The sequence below is a fragment of the Coregonus clupeaformis genome, unplaced genomic scaffold (assembly GCF_020615455.1).
Source record: "Coregonus clupeaformis isolate EN_2021a unplaced genomic scaffold, ASM2061545v1 scaf0689, whole genome shotgun sequence".
Classification (NCBI taxonomy): Eukaryota; Metazoa; Chordata; class Actinopteri; order Salmoniformes; family Salmonidae; genus Coregonus; species Coregonus clupeaformis.
Genome location: NW_025534144.1, coordinates 188,773 through 208,748, shown reverse-complemented (window position 1 = coordinate 208,748; position 19,976 = coordinate 188,773). Strand labels below are relative to the sequence as shown.

General features: G+C 43.6%; 1 protein-coding gene across 1 annotated transcript; it reads right to left on the bottom strand.

Annotated features, from left to right (window-relative positions):
• Nucleotides 1-5,237: 5,237 nt before the first annotated feature.
• LOC121561594 (NACHT, LRR and PYD domains-containing protein 3) lies at nucleotides 5,238-13,432 on the bottom strand. The gene is given in 12 exon segments (XM_041874144.2): nucleotides 5,238-5,999; nucleotides 6,125-6,171; nucleotides 6,328-6,501; nucleotides 6,675-6,845; nucleotides 6,988-7,155; nucleotides 7,611-7,784; nucleotides 7,966-8,220; nucleotides 8,329-10,156; nucleotides 10,159-10,248; nucleotides 10,703-10,993; nucleotides 11,830-12,058; nucleotides 13,355-13,432. Coding segments are annotated over 10 exon segments (3,723 nt in total). The 5' UTR covers nucleotides 10,968-10,993; nucleotides 11,830-12,058; nucleotides 13,355-13,432; the 3' UTR covers nucleotides 5,238-5,448.
• Between the last annotated feature and the right edge of the window lie 6,544 nt (nucleotides 13,433-19,976).

The following is a 19,976-nucleotide window of genomic DNA, read 5'->3' as shown; positions in this document are numbered from 1 at the left end:
GCAACGGTTCTGTTCTAACAGGCTTGGTGATTGGATAGAAATGAATTCAAACAAATAGGCAGAGAGGCGTGTCTTAGCTTGTATTACAAAGCTGTGTGTGTGTGTGTGTGTGTGTCTGTCTGAAGCTGTTTGTCTCTGTCTGTCCATCTGTCTGTCTGTCTCTCTTTCTCTCTCTGTCTGTCCATCTCTCTCTCTCTCTCTGTCTGTCTAGGGCCTAGGTTATGTTTAAATTAAGGGATTAACATTTGCCAGGTATAATCTTTGGGATTTGACTCCTTGATGTTAAATTGGGAAATATATTTTTGGGTGGTGGTGGTGGAGGAGGAATAATGGTCTGGGGCTGTTTTTTATGGTTCAGGCTCCTTAGTTCCAGTGAAGGGAAATCTTAACGCTATAGCATACAATGACATTCTAGACCATTCTGTGCTTCCAACTTTGTGGCAACAGTTTGGGGAAGGCCCTTTCCTGTTTCAGCATGACAATGCCCCGTGAACAAAGCGAGGTCCATACAGAAATGGTGTTTAGAGATCGGTGTGGAAGAACTTGACTGGCCTGCACAGAGCCCCTGAACTCAACCCCCTTCGAACACCTTTGGGATGAATTGGAACGCCGACTCGAGACAGGCCTAATCGCCCAACATCAGCGCCCGATCTCACTAATGCTCTTGTGGCTGAATGGAGCAAGTCCCAGCAGCAATGTTCCAACATCTAGTGGAAAGCCTTCCCAGAAGAGTGGAGGCTGTTATAGCTGCAAACGGGGACCAATTCCATATTAATGCCCATGATTTTGGAATGAGATGTTTGACGAGCAGGTGTCCACATACTTTTGGCCATGTAGTGTATTTTTGGTTGGTGGAGGAGGTGATTCCTTCTTGATGTTAACCAGAGAGAATATATTTTTGGGTGGTGGTGGTGGTGATTCCTTCTTGATGTTAACCAGAGAGAATATCTTCAGTTCTCCTTTCTTCACCTCTTTCTTCCTCTTACCCAGAGAGAGACTCTTCAGTGACACAGACTCCTTCCTAGAGTTACCCAATGACAGCCTCTTGATTGACAGCGACTCCTTCCTCTTCCCGGCCAATGAAAACCTCTTCTTGGGAGTAAGGACCTCCCTCTTTAGGATCTCCACTGACAGTTTGTCCAGAGTAGGAAGAATGATGCTTCTCTTCTGTTTCTTACTGGATAGCGCCCCCTTCAGTTCACTCCAGGTCAACACTGAGTCCTGTTTCTTCTTTTGGCCATGTACTAATCCAGGCACTTGTGCCATCAAACCAATTTATCCAGAACGCAGCAGCCTGCCTGGTTTTCAACCTTCCCAAGTTCTCTCCTGTCACCCTGCTCCTCCGCACACTCCACTGGCTTCCAGTCGAAGCCTCATCCACTACAAGACCATGGGTACTTGCCTCACGGAGCAGCAAGAGGAACTGCCCCTCCCTACCTTCAGGCTCTGCTCAAACCCTACACACCAAACCCAAGAACTCTGTTCTGCCACCTCTGGTCTCTTGGCCCTCCCACCTACGGGAGGGCAGCTCCCGCTCAGCCCAGTCCAAGCTCTTCTCTGTCCTGACACCCCAATGGTGGAACCAGCTTCCCTCTGAAGCTAGGACAGCAGAGTCCCTGTCACTCTTTCGAAAGCACCTGAAACCCTACCTCTTCGAACAGTATCTTAAATAATCCCACAGTCTACTGAAGGGGGTTTGGCTCTCCCATAGACACCAATGATAGCAGCCGGGTCCGATCTACTGAAGGGGTGGCTCCCATAGACACCAATGATAGCAGCTGGGTCCGTTCTACTGAAGGGGGTGGCTCTCCCATAGACACCAATGATAGCAGCCGGGTCCGATCTACTGAAGGGGGTGGCTCTCCCATAGACACCAATGATAGCAGCTGGGTCCGATCTACTGAAGGGAGTGGCTCTCCCATAGACACCAATGATAGCAGCCGGGTCCGATCTACTGAAGGGGGGTGGCTCACCATAGACACCAATGATAGCAGCCGGGTCCGGTCTACTGAAGGGGGGTGGCTCTACCATAGACACCAATGATAGCAGCCGGGTCCGTTCTACTGAAGGGGAGTGGCTCTCCATAGACACCAATGATAGCAGCTGGGTCCGGCTCTACTGAAAGGGGTTTGGCTCTCCCATAGACACCAATGATAGCAGCCGGGTCCGATCTACTGAAGGGGGTGGCTCTCCCATAGACACCAATGATAGCAGCCGGGTCCGGTCTACTGAAGGGGGTGGCTCTACCATAGACACCAATGATAGCAGCCGGGTCCGGTCTACTGAAGGGGGTGGCTCTACCATAGACACCAATGATAGCAGCCGGGTCCGTTCTACTGAAGGGAGTGGCTCTCCCATAGACACCAATGATAGCAGCCGGGTCCGGTCTACTGAAGGGGTTTGGCTCTCCCATAGACACCAATGATAGCAGCTGGGTCCGTTCTACTTAGTTCATTGAGGTCTCACTTCCGTTTCCTTTTCTGTCTCTCTCTTTATCAGCTCACCACTCCCCGCCCCTCCCGCTCAGAGAAAAGGGGTGTATTCATTAGTCTGACAAACCTTTTTTCATCAAAAAAATAATAAGAATTGGCTATGAAAATAGGAGTATCTATTAGACGAATTCAGATAGGTCCCTCCCTGTTCCGATTGGCTCTGTTTTGGTTCTGTTAGGTTCCTAGTGACTACACACCAGAACAGAAGGATCCGGGTGTCTGGCAGGTTCAACTAAATAAAAACTAAATTCACACCATTCTGTACATATGTATAACATTTGCATGTTGCTGTTATGAATGCATGGAGCTGTTATGGATGAATGGAGCTGTTATGAATGCATGGAGCTGTTATGGATGAATGGAGCTGTTATGAATGCATGGAGCTGTTAGGAATGCATGGAGCTGTTAGGAATGCATGGAGCTGTTAGGAATGCATGGAGCTGTTAGGAATGCATGGAGCTGTTAGGAATGCATGGAGCTCTAATGAATTCTTATAGCAAGTTATGATACGCTATAGGGGCAATTATCACATCATGTTGTCATGGATATATATCAACGTTAACTGTGCATTGATGAGACGTTACGCCTAAATAGACAGACCAGACAGACAGTTCAGTACCTACATGAATCATTTATTGACCATTTTGATACCTTCTGGAAACAAAGCTTGTATTATAAGGAGGATGGGATCCATCCAAATCATTTGGGTTCCTGGATCCTTTCACAGCATTATAAGGCTGCGTTGAGACAATGACTTTATCAATGACCCAAGTCCAGCTCATTTAATCCCTACCATTGTGTCGCTGGGTTGTCATAATGCTTCAGCAAATGTACATTATCCTAGGACGTTGGAAGACACAATGTAAATAACCTAATTTATGTCCCTCTTACTGCCCGGAATGCCTCTGCTGATCCTACAGCTATTGTATGCAGTACTCATATGCCTATGAACCAGAGTAATACTGTTGCCACTGAGGTGGTGTGCCCTAGTAGGAAGTCCACTGTGTGCAGCTCACCCTGCACTAATAAAAATAACCAGAATATGTCTACCTCTGCTAAGCTTCCCAGTAAAGCAAGAAAAATAATGAAGCATCCCAGAAAAGTGTTAAAAATAGCCCAAGTTAACATATGTAGCTTAAGAAACAATGTTCATGTAATCAATAATTTGCTAGTAACAGATGACATTCATATTCTGACAATCTCTGAAACTCACTTAGATAATACCTTTGATGATACAGTGTTAGCAACACAGGGTTATTACATTTACAGAAAATACAGAAATGCTAACGGGGCGGTGTTGCCGTCTATATTCAGAACCACATTCCTGTAAAGCTTAGAGAGGATCTCATGTTAAATACTGTTGAAGTAATATGGCTACAGGTTCATCTGCCTAGACCACCAAATGCTAACAGTCAGTATCTGGATAACGTGTGAAATGCTTGATAATGTATGTGATATCAATAGAGAGGTATACTTTCTGGGTGATTTAAATATTGACTGGCTTTCATCAGGCTGCCCACTCAAGAGAAAGCTTCAAACTGTAAACTAGTGCCTGCAACCTGGTTCAGGTTATCAATCAACCTACCAGGGTAGTTACAAACAGTACAGGAACTGAAATCATCAACATGTATTGATCACATCTTTACTAATGCTGCAGACATTTGTTTGAAAGCAGTATCCAAAATCCATCGGATGTAGTGATCACAATATAGTAGCCATATCTAGGAAAACCAAAGTTCCAAAGGCTGGGCCTAATATAGTGTATAAGAGGTCATACAATAAGTTTGTATGACCTCTTGTATGACCTCCTCCCTCCCTCGCTCTTCCCTCTATCACTCTCCCTTTCTCCCCCTCCTCCCTCCCATGCTCTTCCCTCTATCACTCTCCCTTTCTCCCCCTCCACCCTCCCTCGCTCTTTCCTCTATCACTCTCCCTTTCTCCCCCTCCTCCCTCCCTTGCTCTCTCTCTTTCCTCTATCACTCTGTAGTATCACTCTCCCCCTCTCCTCTCTCTTTCCTCTATCACTCTGTAGTATCACTCTCCCCTCTCTCTCTTTCCTCTACCACTCTGTAGTATCACTCCCCCCCTCTCTCTCTTTCCTCTATCACTCTGTAATATCACTCTCCCCTCTCTCTCTTTCCTCTCTCTCTGTAGTATCATTCTCCCCCCTCTCTCTCTTTCCTCTATCACTCTGTAGTATCACTCTCCCCCACCACTCTCTTTCCTCTTCCATTACTGGGAGGAGACTCAGGTCTGGTTTCAGCTGCTTCAACTAAACTTGAATAGCTTTTACACAAATTAATCATTAAAAACATATTAATAATCAAAACATGATAACTATAACAACAACAATAATACAATAATACAAATATAAACAAACAACTTCCAAAGACCATTTCCACACAAAGCTGAACGATGTGTGAATGGTAAATATTTATTACGTTTATTACATAACATTTTCTAATCAAAACATCATTGTCCTCTCTCTGAGTGAAGGTGTATTTGTGATGAGACAGGTGGATGTCCTCTCTCTGAGTGAAGGTGTATTTGTGATGAGACAGGTGGATGTCATCTCTCTGAGTGAAGGTGTATTTGTGATGAGACAGGTGGATGTCATCTCTCTGAGTGAAGGTGTATTTGTGATGAGACAGGTGGATGTCATCTCTCTGAGTGATGATGTGTTTGATGAGACAGGTGGATGTCATCTTCATCACTTGATATCAGACAGAGACACAACAACATGACTCTCAGTTCCATACAAAACTTTATTGACATTAATCATTATTTACATCATCATCAATGTATGTAATGTGTGACTATACCATTTCGATTTCCCACCTGGGTATCAATAAAGTTCAATTAAAATCTCCCCCCAAAAAACACAGACAATCTAATTACAGAAATAAAATTAATAAAAAATGTGTCTGTCAGTTACTCTGGTGATGGCTGCTTTCATTCACAGAGTTTGGATTTTAACTGAGCCAAATATCTCCATCTCATCACACATGATTTTGAACTGAGGGTAAAGGGGCTCAGTGAACGTGGTGTGGAATGTGTACAGGTGGGTCAGTGTACCAGAGGAGACGCTGTAAAAGGACAGAGCGCCGGCCGGAAAGTCCAGATACACTCCTATACACTTTGGGTCCGGCCTGGGTACTGGCACAACTGAGAACCTGATATTATGAATAAATGTGTACTGTTCATTGCAGCAGAAAAGCCCCCAAGACCTCTTCTTCTCAGTAACCGATCTGGATGTATATGTCACCCCAATGTCAACCCAGCCAGTCCATTCAACCTGCCAGTAGAAACGACCATCAGACAGGGGCTCCCTGCAGCGTACTTTGGCCCACTTATCCAACTTTTTTGTCCGATCTGAGTCATCTGAATCCGAGAAATCCAAATAAGGATATCGGTTAACCTGCGTTCTCCTCACCACCCTCGTGTTGTCCTCGGACAGAGTCAGGTCACTATCTGCTGACATATCGTTCAGCTTGAGCTGGCAGGCATCTGTAGCAAGACAAGGCAGAAAAACAGAAACACATGTGTTTTATGTTATTTTCACAATTTGCTTATAAAAGTTTAGGTGCTTAAAAAGCCAGCTTTCTTTTCCTAAATGTAGTTTGATGACTCACATTTCCTCAGGCCTGGTTTGATTCTGGACTCTCCACCATGGTCCAAACTGTGGGACAAAGAAAGAGTCATGTAGGGCCTATTGAACCTGATTACAGTGGAGATTGCCTTGATGATTTCACTATATAAACTAGAGTCTTGAATGCCCATTGAGCAATGAGGTGTTAACAGAAGCAAAAGTCAAATCAACTACATTTCCTTTTACCTGAGTTTCTCCAGTCTACAGTGTGGATCCTCCAGTCTAGCAGAGAGCAGCTTCACTCCGGAGTCTCCTGGGTGATTGAAGCTCAGGTCCAGTTCTCTCAGGTGGGAGGGATTTGACTCCAGAGCAGAGGCAAGAAACGTACAGCCTTTCTCTGTGACTAGACAACCAGAAAGCCTACAGAGAGAAGAGACAGCATAAAACAATGAACAACTGCTAGAGTATATATTTTTAAGTTAAAACATTTAAATTCCATTTAAGTGCAGTGCAGTTCACTAGTTCAATCATTCCTATTTGACTGTTTTCTGAAGTTTACAGTATGCTTTCACAATATCAAATGTGTAATCTACCTAAGAGTCTGTAAGGCACAGTTGGGGTTCCTCAGTCCAGCAGAGAGGAGCCTCATTCCAGAGTACCACAGGCTGTTGTCTCTCAGGTCCAGCTCTCTCAGTACTGAGTATGACCACAGGACAGGAGCCAGGGGAGACACAGGAACGCCTGAGAGATTACACTCCCTTAGCCTTGGGAGGGAAAAAGGGAGAGAATTTAACGCTACGTTCTCTTGGTGTTTCCATTGTTACGGTATAGTTTTAACAATGCGGTAATAAAAGGTTTCTTCTACTGTAACATGTGGAAGATTAAACATAACGGTTTATTTCTCACCCCAGAGTCTGTATCTGACAGTGTGGATCCATCAGTCCAGCAGACAGCAGCTTTACTCCAGAGTCGCCCAGTTTGTTGCAGCCCAGACGTAGTTCCTCGAGCTGAGAGACTGCTATAGCAGAGGATAAACTTCCACAGGACTCCTCTGTAACCCCACAACCAGTCAGTCTGTCCAACATGAAAAAACATGTATTAACTAAATGTAAAGGGGCGCTGTCATTAATCAAGAATAAATTAACCTATAGGGCCAGTTTCAAGATACATTAAGCCAAATCCTGGACTAATATAATATGCCATTTAGCAGACGCTTTTATCCAAAGCGACTTAGTCACGCGTGCATACATTTTATTTTTTGTGTATGGGTGGTCCCGGGGATCGAACCCACTACCTTAGCGTTACAAGCGCCATGCTCTACCAGCTGAGCTACAGAGGACCACAGAGACTAAGAAGCTAGCTAACAATCAATGGTAAGTGATAGGGGCATGTGTGCAATGTTTTTACATAAATGAACAAATCACCTAATGTCAAACCACATATGGAGTTGATTTGACAATTTTGAAAATTGCAGGCATTTCCCTTCTATTGATCCTGACCTTCCCCTTTAAAACATGTTCATTACTCACCTCAGTATCTTCAGGTTACAGTGTGGACTCATAAGACCACTGGAGATCTGCTTCACCCCTGTGTCTGTCAGTTTGTTGTAGCTGAGATCCAGCTCTGTCAGACATGAGCCAGCTGACTGGAGAGCCGAGGCAACGGTTTCACAAATGTCATCTTTGAGATCACAACTGGTGAGTCTGTGTGAAACAACCCAAAAAAAATGATTGAATTGTTCAAACTTGCCAACATGCATACCACCATCATTTAAAGTTGTTTATCATTATATTTATTGCTTGTTTTCTTTGCCAGAGTAGATTTTGAAGGTTACTGACTGTTGAAAAGTGTTCTGCTGTGTGTTGTTCCAGGCATAGCACTCACCTCAACACAAGTGGCTGGCTGTGAGCACCCATCAGCACAGCCTTTAGAAGCTCTGGTCCCGATCTTCCCATGTTGATATGGCTAAGGTTAAGTGACTCCAGTCGGCAGTTGGGACTCCTCAGTCCAACAGAGAGGGACTTCAGGTCCAACAGGGCGTTGCCGCTAAGGTCCAGCTCTCTCAGCTGGGAGTCGGGCAGCTGTAGTGCAGATGCCACCGTTTCACAGCAACTCGTTGTAAGGCGGCAGTCCGCTAGTCTACAGAGGAGAGACGTTTATTATGGGAGATGTGGATGTAGTATAGGATTAATTAAATGGCTGTAAGACATACAGTGACATACTGTACACATCAACACTTCAACTCACATAGCCTTTCGGCAGCATCGAACAGCAGGGACCAGCCTCTTACGCCCCTCATCTGACGTGTTGTACTCTCTCACGTCCAGTTTGTCCAACACTTCCTCTGACATCAAGAGTACGTATGCCATCGCCGAGCACTGTGCAGGCGTCAGGTTCTTCTCAGCAGGGTTTTTGGATGTCAAGAACCTTTGAATTTCATTCACAAACGAGGTATCGTTCAACTCAATCAAACAGTGGAAGAGATTGATGCACCTCTCTGGGGAGGGATATTGTCTTTCGTCTGAGAGCTTGTCTTTGATGTATTGGATGGTATTCTGGATACTCTCTTTGTCTCCCTCAGTCTGGAGCTGTAGGCATTTCAAGAGGATCTGATTGGACTCCAGTGAGATGCCCAGAAGGAAGCGGAGGAAGAGGTCTAGATGACCGGTCTTGCTCTTCAAAGCTTCATCCACCGCACTCCTCTGCAAGTCATGCAGTGTTTTCTGCTGCTGCTGAGAACCTCTGGGTTGTGGCCTGTAATCTTCGTCCTCACTGAAGTCATCACCTTCTCCAAAATACCCGTAATTCGATCTTGGTAGCCTGTTCTCTCTTGATGCAAACGGGTTGACATTTTCACTGACAAAGAGGTAGGCAACATAGAGTGCAGCGAAGAACTCCTGAATGCTGAGATGCACAAAGCTGTACTTGTTTGCTCTAAACATTGGGTCCTCCTCTCTGAAGATCTCTGTGCACATCCCTGAGAGCAAGAAGCCTTCTTTGACATCAATGCCACACCCTCTCAGATCGTCTTCAGAAAACACCAGATTGCTCTTTTCCAAATTTTGGAAGGCTAGTTTTCCAAGCTTCAGAATGATCTGTACGTCAGACTCTGACAGAATACGAGGATCTGGTTCGTTTTTCCCATTATATTTCTTGTTCTTCATGCTTGTCAGAGTGAGAAGTAAACGAATGTACATCTCAGTCAGAGTTTTAGGGACTTTTCCATGGTCATTTTCACTCAACATTTTCCCAAGAACCATGGCAGTAATCCAACAGAAGACTGGAATGTGGCACATGATGAAGAGACTCCTCGATGTCTTTATGTGTGAGATGATTTTGCTGGACAGGTTCTCATCATCACTGAATCTCTTCTTGAAGTATTCTTCTTTCTGTGGGTCGTTGAATCCCCGAACTTCTGTTACACGGTCAAAACAGTCGGAGGGTATCTTATCAACTGCTGCTGGTCGGGAGGTTATCCAGAGGAGAGCAGAAGGAAGCAGATTCCCCTTGATGAGGTTTGTCAGCAGCACGTCCACTGATGTTGTCTTGGTTACATTAGACAACCTCTTGTTGTTATGGAAATCCAGTGGAAGTTGGCTTTCATCCAGACCATCCAAGATGAACACGACTTTGCAGTCAGCAAACTTCTTTGCATCCTTGATATCTGTTAGTTCAGGGTGGAAGTCACTCAGGAGCTCCAAGAGATTGTAGTCATCTTTGATGAAATTCAAGTCCCTGAATGGAAGTGCGAAGACAAAATCTACATCCCGATTGGCTATTCCTTCTGCCCAGTCAAGGATGAACTTCTGCACTGAGACCGTTTTTCCAATGCCAGCGATTCCCTTTGTCAGCACAGTTCTGACGGGTACCGCTTGTTTGGATTGGGATTTGTCATTATGTTCCTCTGTCTTAGGGTCTAAAGATTTAAAGATGTCATTGCAGTTGATTGCATGGTCTTGAAATGCTTTGGTCCGAGCCGTATCTTCAATCTGCCATACCTCATGCTCTTTATTAACCCCTTCACTCTCCCCAGTTGTGATGTAGAGCTCGGTGTAAATATTGTCCAGCAATGTTGGGTTTCCCGCTTTTCCAAGCCCTCAAAGATGCTCCCAAACTTCTTCTTCATGTTGGACTTGTGTTTGCCCTTGACTTTTTGCAGATCTTCATCTAATGAGGAAAGAACATTGATAGTGTTGTGGGATGCATAAAATATCTTTACTTCTGTTTTTTTATCTGCAGTATTCAGTACCGTAACGAACACAATACTTTCAGTTACTGGTTTCAAAGTCCGATTTCCTGCATGGGCGTGCCTTATTTATTTTTTTCAGACTTTTATGAGTCTGTGTGTGTGTTAATCTACAACTGGTACATCCATTTTTTTACTTTAAAATTAATTATATACTGTGTACCCATTTGATTCTTGAAGAATACAACTTACAAATACCTCATGAGCTTAGTTCAACTGTCGTACCCTATCAGAACACAAAATATATGCTTAATTGTATAGTATTATTTGACAGGGACACTGCATATTAACTAATCAACATTTCTGTAATAATTTGTTTAGTTTTTTTGCATTATTTTCTATTATAACAAAAATAACAATAAAGAATTGTCTTACCAGCACCATGTGAAGGCATAGTAACGCTGATGTTTTGATAAACTGAACCTCCGACATTGCAGCCAACAAGTTGGGGTGCAACAACAACAGAACCACCCTGAGCTGTAATGGAGGACTGTGGTGGGGCAGGCTGAGCCGTAATGGAGGACTGTGGTGGGGCAGGCTGAGCCGTAATGGAGGACTGTGGTGGGGCAGGCTGAGCCGTAATGGAGGACAGCGGACCAGAGTCCTGGGCTGGAACGAGGGACTGAGGAGTCTGATCCATGATATCAGACAGTCAGTCTCCTCCCCCTGAGAGAGCCAGAAGCAAAGAGAGAACAGACAATATACACTGAACACTTTCCTTACATTGAGTTACACCCCTTTTGCCCTCAGAACACCTTCCTAATATTGAGTTACACCCCTTTTGCCCTCAGAACACCTTCCTAATGTTGAGTTACACCCCCTTTTGCCCTCAGAACACCTTCCTAATATTGAGTTACACCCCCTTTTGCCCTCAGAACACCTTCCTAATATTGAGTTACACCCCCTTTTGCCCTCAGAACACCTTCCTAATATTGAGTTACACCCCCTTTTTCCCTCAGAACACCTTCCTAATATTGAGTTGCACCCCCTTTTTCCCTCAGAACACCTTCCTAATATTGAGTTGCACCCCCTTTTTCCCTCAGAACACCTTCCTAATATTGAGTTGCACCCCCTTTTGCCCTCAGAACACCTTCCTAATATTGAGTTACACCCATTTTGCCCTCAGAACACCTTCCTAATATTGAGTTGTACCCCCTTTTGCCCTCAGTACAGTCTCAATTCGGTATCAGTATTGTAGTCCTATGCCATAACCACAGAAGGCTAGAATGGTCATCACAAAGGATACATAGTTGACTTACAGAAAGATTCCCTAGTATATTTATTTTATTTAACCAGGTACGCCATTGAGTATACATTTTCTTTAACAATAACAACCTGACCACGATAAGAGCGAGACACCGTGCAGCAAAGCAGACAATTCTTTAAAACTCAACACATAAACAGAAAACGTAAAAGACAAATGCACAACACTCGGTAGGATGTAACACATATCTATATAACGGTTATATAGAGCTTTGAATCCCTAAAAAGACGACACTTACCGCATGTAAGTTGTCTTGTTGTGCCGTCTACAATGGTGCTCTTTCTTCCTCCTACTTTCTTTGGTCTGTTTCATGTTCTGGGCGTTGTAGAGGAGGATACTTCCTCAGTGTTGCCAACTCCTCAGTAAGTAAAGTAGCTATTGGCTGTCCTAAAAGTCACTAGAAGTCGCTAAATGACGTCACCACTCAATTTGCATAATTGGTCATGCGCTTGTAATTGTGATGGACGCTGTAGGAGAGAGGAATAACTTCGTGAGAGAGAATTTTTTTTGTATACAATCTACATTAACAATCTAAATGGACCACAAAAAAATAAGGGCGGGATCAGCCAGCGGCGGCTTCTCGCATGCGCGATTCATTTGCAGTCTGGACGCGGAGTGGTGAACATCTTCTGCTCTGAATACTCGCTAAATATAGCGACAAAGTCGCTAAATTGGAAATGTTAACTTCCTGAACTTTGCAGTTAACCGCAAAGTTTCATAATCTCTGTACTGACAGGGTTTGGTGACTGGATATAAATTAATTCAAAGGAATAGTCAGAGAGGCGTGTCTTAGTTTATAATACAAAACTGTGTCTGTCTGTCTGTTTTATATACTTTGTATTTAAAGCACAAATGTATTAATAAAGTTGATTTTTCTATCAGTCTGTCTGTCGGTCTGTCTCTCTGTCCATCCATCTGTCTGTCTGTGTTTCTTTCTCTCTCTCTTCATAGTAGGGATATTCAAAAATAAAATATATAAATATTTTTAAAAACATGTTGATTTTTCTGTCTGTCTGTCAGTCTGTCTGTTTTATATACTTTGTATTTAAAGCATAAATTAATAAATAAAGTAGATTTTTCTGTCTATCTGTCAGTCTATCAGTCTGTCTGTTTTATATACTTTGTATTTAAAGCATAAATTAATTAATAAAGTTGATTTTTCTGTCTGTTAGTCTGTTAGTCTGTCTCTCTGTCCATCAGTCTGTCTGTTTTTCTTTCTCTCTCTCTTCATAATTGGGATATTCAATATATAAATATAAAAAAAAACATGTAGAAGACATGTAGGATACATAGGATACTAGTTGATTTACAGAACGATGCCATAGTAAATGTATTTTATTTGCTCTTATTTAACCAGGTACGTCATTGAGTATACTTAAGCAATAAGGTCCGAGGGGGTGTGGTATATGGCCGATATACCACAAACCCCAGAGGTGCCTTATTGCTATTGTAAAATGGTTACCAACATAATTAGAACAGTAAAAATAAGTGTTTTGTCATACCCGTGGTATACGGTTTCATATACCATGGCTTTCAGCCAATCAGCATTCAGGGCTCGAACCACCCAGTTTACACATTTTCTTTAACAATAACAACCTGACCACGATAAGAGCGAGACACCGTGTATCAAAGCAGACAATTCTTTGAAACTCAACACATAAACAGAAAAGGTAAAAGACAAATGTACAACACTGGGTAGGATGTAACACATATCTATATAACGGTTATATAGAGCTTTGAATCCCTAAAAAGACGACACGTACCGCATGTAAGTTGTCTTGTTGTTCTGTCTACTCTGGGCGTTGTAGGGTAGGCTCCTTCCTGTTAACCGCAAAGTTTCATAACCTCTGGCAACGGTTCTGTTCTAACAGGCTTGGTGATTGGATAGAAATGAATTCAAACAAATAGGCAGAGAGGCGTGTCTTAGCTTGTATTACAAAGCTGTGTGTGTGTGTGTGTGTGTGTCTGTCTGAAGCTGTTTGTCTCTGTCTGTCCATCTGTCTGTCTGTCTCTCTTTCTCTCTCTGTCTGTCCATCTCTCTCTCTCTCTGTCTGTCTAGGGCCTAGGTTATGTTTAAATTAAGGGATTAACATTTGCCAGGTATAATCTTTGGGATTTGACTCCTTGATGTTAAATTGGGAAATATATTTTTGGGTGGTGGTGGTGGAGGAGGAATAATGGTCTGGGGCTGTTTTTCATGGTTCAGGCTCCTTAGTTCCAGTGAAGGGAAATCTTAACGCTATAGCATACAATGACATTCTAGACCATTCTGTGCTTCCAACTTTGTGGCAACAGTTTGGGGAAGGCCCTTTCCTGTTTCAGCATGACAATGCCCCCGTGAACAAAGCGAGGTCCATACAGAAATGGTGTTTAGAGATCGGTGTGGAAGAACTTGACTGGCCTGCACAGAGCCCTGAACTCAACCCCCTTCGAACACCTTTGGGATGAATTGGAACGCCGACTGCGAGACAGGCCTAATCGCCCAACATCAGCGCCCGATCTCACTAATGCTCTTGTGGCTGAATGGAAGCAAGTCCCAGCAGCAATGTTCCAACATCTAGTGGAAAGCCTTCCCAGAAGAGTGGAGGCTGTTATAGCTGCAAACGGGGACCAATTCCATATTAATGCCCATGATTTTGGAATGAGATGTTTGACGAGCAGGTGTCCACATACTTTTGGCCATGTAGTGTATTTTTGGTTGGTGGAGGAGGTGATTCCTTCTTGATGTTAACCAGAGAGAATATATTTTTGGGTGGTGGTGGTGGTGATTCCTTCTTGATGTTAACCAGAGAGAATATCTTCAGTTCTCCTTTCTTCACCTCTTTCTTCCTCTTACCCAGAGAGAGACTCTTCAGTGACACAGACTCCTTCCTAGAGTTACCCAATGACAGCCTCTTGATTGACAGCGACTCCTTCCTCTTCCCGGCCAATGAAAACCTCTTCTTGGGAGTAAGGACCTCCCTCTTTAGGATCTCCACTGACAGTTTGTCCAGAGTAGGAAGAATGATGCTTCTCTTCTGTTTCTTACTGGATAGCGCCCCCTTCAGTTCACTCCAGGTCAACACTGAGTCCTGTTTCTTCTTTTGGCCATGTACTAATCCAGGCACTTGTGCCATCAAACCAATTTATCCAGAACGCAGCAGCCTGCCTGGTTTTCAACCTTCCCAAGTTCTCTCCTGTCACCCTGCTCCTCCGCACACTCCACTGGCTTCCAGTCGAAGCTCTCATCCACTACAAGACCATGGTACTTGCCTACGGAGCAGCAAGAGGAACTGCCCCTCCCTACCTTCAGGCTCTGCTCAAACCCTACACACCAACCCAAGAACTCTGTTCTGCCACCTCTGGTCTCTTGGCCCTCCCACCCCTACGGGAGGGCAGCTCCCGCTCAGCCCAGTCCAAGCTCTTCTCTGTCCTGACACCCCAATGGTGGAACCAGCTTCCCTCTGAAGCTAGGACAGCAGAGTCCCTGTCACTCTTTCGAAAGCACCTGAAACCCTACCTCTTCGAACAGTATCTTAAATAATCCCACAGTCTACTGAAGGGGTTTGGCTCTCCCATAGACACCAATGATAGCAGCCGGGTCCGATCTACTGAAGGGGGTGGCTCTCCCATAGACACCAATGATAGCAGCTGGGTCCGTCTACTGAAGGGGGTGGCTCTCCCATAGACACCAATGATAGCAGCTGGGTCCGATCTACTGAAGGGAGTGGCTCTCCCATAGACACCAATGATAGCAGCCGGGTCCGATCTACTGAAGGGGGTGGCTCTACCATAGACACCAATGATAGCAGCCGGGTCCGGTCTACTGAAGGGGGTGGCTCTACCATAGACACCAATGATAGCAGCCGGGTCCGTTCTACTGAAGGGAGTGGCTCTCCCATAGACACCAATGATAGCAGCTGGGTCCGGTCTACTGAAGGGGTTTGGCTCTCCCATAGACACCAATGATAGCAGCCGGGTCCGATCTACTGAAGGGGGTGGCTCTCCCATAGACACCAATGATAGCAGCCGGGTCCGGTCTACTGAAGGGGGTGGCTCTACCATAGACACCAATGATAGCAGCCGGGTCCGGTCTACTGAAGGGGGTGGCTCTACCATAGACACCAATGATAGCAGCCGGGTCCGTTCTACTGAAGGGAGTGGCTCTCCCATAGACACCAATGATAGCAGCTGGGTCCGGTCTACTGAAGGGGTTTGGCTCTCCCATAGACACCAATGATAGCAGCCGGGTCCGGTCTACTGAAGGGGTTTGGCTCTCCCATAGACACCAATGATAGCAGCTGGGTCCGTTCTACTTAGTTCATTGAGGTCTCACTTCCGTTTCCTTTTCTGTCTCTCTCTTTATCAGCTCACCACTCCCCGCCCCTCCCGCTCAGAGAAAAGGGGTGTATTCATTAGTCTGACAAACCTTTTTTCATCAAAAAAATAATAAGAATTGGCTATGAAAAATAGGAGTATCTATTAGACGAATTCAGATAGGTCCCTCCCCTGTTCCGATTGGCTCTGTTTTGGTTCTGTTAGGTTCCTAGTGACTACACACCAGAACAGAAGGATCCGGTGTCTGGCAGGTTCAACTAAATAAAACTAAATTCACACCATTCTGTACATATGTATAACATTTGCATGTTGCTGTTATGAATGCATGGAGCTGTTATGGATGAATGGAGCTGTTATGAATGCATGGAGCTGTTATGGATGAATGGAGCTGTTATGAATGCATGGAGCTGTTAGGAATGCATGGAGCTGTTAGGAATGCATGGAGCTGTTAGGAATGCATGGAGCTGTTAGGAATGCATGGAGCTGTTAGGAATGCATGGAGCTGTTAGGAATGCATGGAGCTCTAATGAATTCTTATAGCAAGTTATGATACGCTATAGGGGCAATTATCACATCATGTTGTCATGGATATATATCAACGTTAACTGTGCATTGATGAGACGTTACGCCTAAATAGACAGACCAGACAGACAGTTCAGTACCTACATGAATCATTTATTGACCATTTTGATACCTTCTGGAAACAAAGCTTGTATTATAAGGAGGATGGGATCCATCCAAATCATTTCGGTTCCTGGATCATTTCACAGCATTATAAGGCTGCGTTGAGACAATGACTTTATCAATGACCCAAGTCCAGCTCATTTAATCCCTACCATTGTGTCGCTGAGTTGTCATAATGCTTCAGCAAATGTACATTATCCTAGGGACGTTGGAAGACACAATGTAAATAACCTAATTTATGTCCCTCTTACTGCCCGGAATGCCTCTGCTGATCCTACAGCTATTGTATACAGTACTCATATGTCTATGAACCAGAGTAATACTGTTGCCACTGAGGTGGTGTGCCCTAGTAGGAAGTCCACTGTGTGCAGCTCACCCTGCACTAATAAAAATAACCAGAATATGTCTACCTCTGCTAAGCTTCCCAGTAAAGCAAGAAAAAGAATGAAGCATCCCAGAAAAGTGTTAAAAATAGCCCAAGTTAACATATGTAGCTTAAGAAACAAGGTTCATGAAATCAATAATTTGCTAGTAACAGATGACATTCATATTCTGACAATCTCTGAAACTCACTTAGATAATACCTTTGATGATACAGTGTTAGCAACACAGGGTTATTACATTTACAGAAAATACAGAAATGCTAACGGGGCGGTGTTGCTGTCTATATTCAGAACCACATTCCTGTAAAGCTTATAGAGGATCTCATGTTAAATACTGTTGAAGTAATATGGCTACAGGTTCACCTGCCTAGACCACCAAATGCTAACAGTCAGTATCTGCTATAGACCACCAAATGCTAACAGTCAGTATCTGGATAACATGTGTGAAATGCTTGATAATGTATGTGATATCAATAGAGAGGTATACTTTCTGGGTGATTTAAATATTGACTGGCTTTCATCAGACTGCCCACTCAAGAGAAAGCTTCAAACTGTAAACTAGTGCCTGCAACCTGGTTCAGGTTATCAATCAACCTACCAGGGTAATTACAAACAGTACAGGAACTGAAATCATCAACATGTATTGATCACATCTTTACTAATGCTGCAGACATTTGTTTGAAAGCAGTATCCAAAATCCATCGGATGTAGTGATCACAATATAGTAGCCATATCTAGGAAAACCAAAGTTCCAAAGGCTGGGCCTAATATAGTGTGTAAGAGGTCATACAATAAGTTTTGTAGTGATTCCTATGTTGCTGATGTAAATAATATTTGTTGGTTCTTGGTGTGTACTGAGGAGCAAACAGACACTGCACTTGACACATTTTTGAAATTGCTTATCCCAGTTACTAATAAGAATGCACCCATTAAGAAAATGACTGTAAAAACTGTTAAATCCCAGTGGATTGATGAGGAATTGAAAATTTGTATAATTTAGAGGGATGAGGCAAAATATATGGCAAATAGGTCTGGCTGTACAACCGATTGGCAAACATACTGCAAATTGAGAAATCATGTGACTGAACTGAATAAAAAGAAGAAACTACACTATGAAACAAAGATAAATGACATTGAATTATAGTAAAAGCTTTGGAGCACCTTAAATGACATTTTGGGCAAAAAGGCAAACTCCGCTCCCTTCATTGAATCAATGGCTCATTCATCACAAAACCCACTGATATTGCCAACTACTTTAATTATTAGCAAACTTAGGCATGACATGCCAACAACAAACGCTGACACTATACATCCAAGAATATCTGACCAAATTATGAAAGACAAGCATTGTAATTTTGAATTCCGTAAAGTAAGTGTGGAAAAGTATTATTGTCTATCAACAATGACAAGCCACCGGGGTCTGACAACTTAGATGGAAAATTACTGAGGATAATAGAGGTCGATATTGCCGCTCCTATTTGCCATATCTTCAATTTAAGCCTACTAGAAAGTGTGTGCCCTCAGGCCTGGAGGGAAGCAACATTTATACCCCTACCTGAGAATAGTAAAGCCCCCTTAACTGGCTCAAATAGCTGACCAATCATCCTGTTCCCAACTCTTAGTAAACTTTTGGAAAAAATGGTAATTGACCAGATAAAATGCTATTTTACAGTAAACAAATTGACAACAGACTTTCAGCACGCTTATAGGGAAGGACATTCAACAAACACAGCACTTACACAAATGACTGAAATTGATGATAAAAAGATTGTGGGGGCTGTTTTGTTAGACTTCAGTGCGGCTTTTGACGTTATCGATCATAGTCTGCTGCTGGAAAAACGTATGTGTTATGGCTTTACACCCCCTGTTATATTGTGGATGAAGAGTTACCTGTCTAACAGAACACAGAGGGTGTTCTTTAATGGAAGCCTCTTCAACATAATCCAGGTAGAATCAGGAATTCCCCAGGGCAGCTGTCTAGGCCCCTTACTTTTTTCAATCTTTAGTAAAGCCAGTGTGTCTGTGTATGCGAATGACTCAACACTATACACGTCAGCTACCACAGCGACTGAAATGACAGCAACACTTAACAAAGAGCTGCAGTTAGTTTCAGAATGGGTGGCAAGGAATAAGTTAGTCCTAAATATTTCAAAAACTAAAAGCATTGTATTTGGGACAAATCATTCACTAAACCCTAAACCTCAACTAAATATTGTAAGGAATTATGTGGAAATTGAGCAAGTTGAGGAGACTAAACTGCTTGGAGTAACCCTCTATATAGTAGATTGTAAACTGTCATGGTCAAAGCATATTGATACAACAGTAGCTAAGATGGGGAGAACTATGTCCATAATTAAGCGCTGCTCTGCCTTCTTAACAGCACTATCAACAAGGCAGGTCCTACAGGCCCTAGTTTTGTCGCACCTGGACTACTGTTCAGTCATGCGGTCAGGTGCCACAAAGAGGCACTTAGGAAAATTGCAATTGGCTCAGAACAGGGCAGCACGGCTGGCCCTGGATGTACACAGAGAGCTAACATTAATAAAATGCATGTCAATCTCTCCTGGCTCAAAGTGGAGGAGAGATTGACTTTATCACTACTTGTATTTGTGAGAGGTATTGACATGGCATCGGACACCCATGCATACCCCACAAGACATGCCACCAGAGGTCTCTTCACAGTCCCCAAGTCCAGAACAGACTATGGGAGGAGCACAGTACTATATAGAGCCATGACTACATGGAACTCTATTCCACATCAAGTAACTCATGCCAGCAGTCAAATTAGATTTAAAAAACGGATAAAAAATACACCTTATGGAACAGCGGGGACTGTGAAGCAACACAAACATAGACACATGCACACAAACTCATGATAACGTACGCACTATACACACATGTACACATGGATTTTGTGTTCTAGATATGTGGTAGTAGAGTAGAGGCCTGAGGGCACACACTTAATATGTTGTGAAATCTGTTATGAATGCATTGTAAAGTT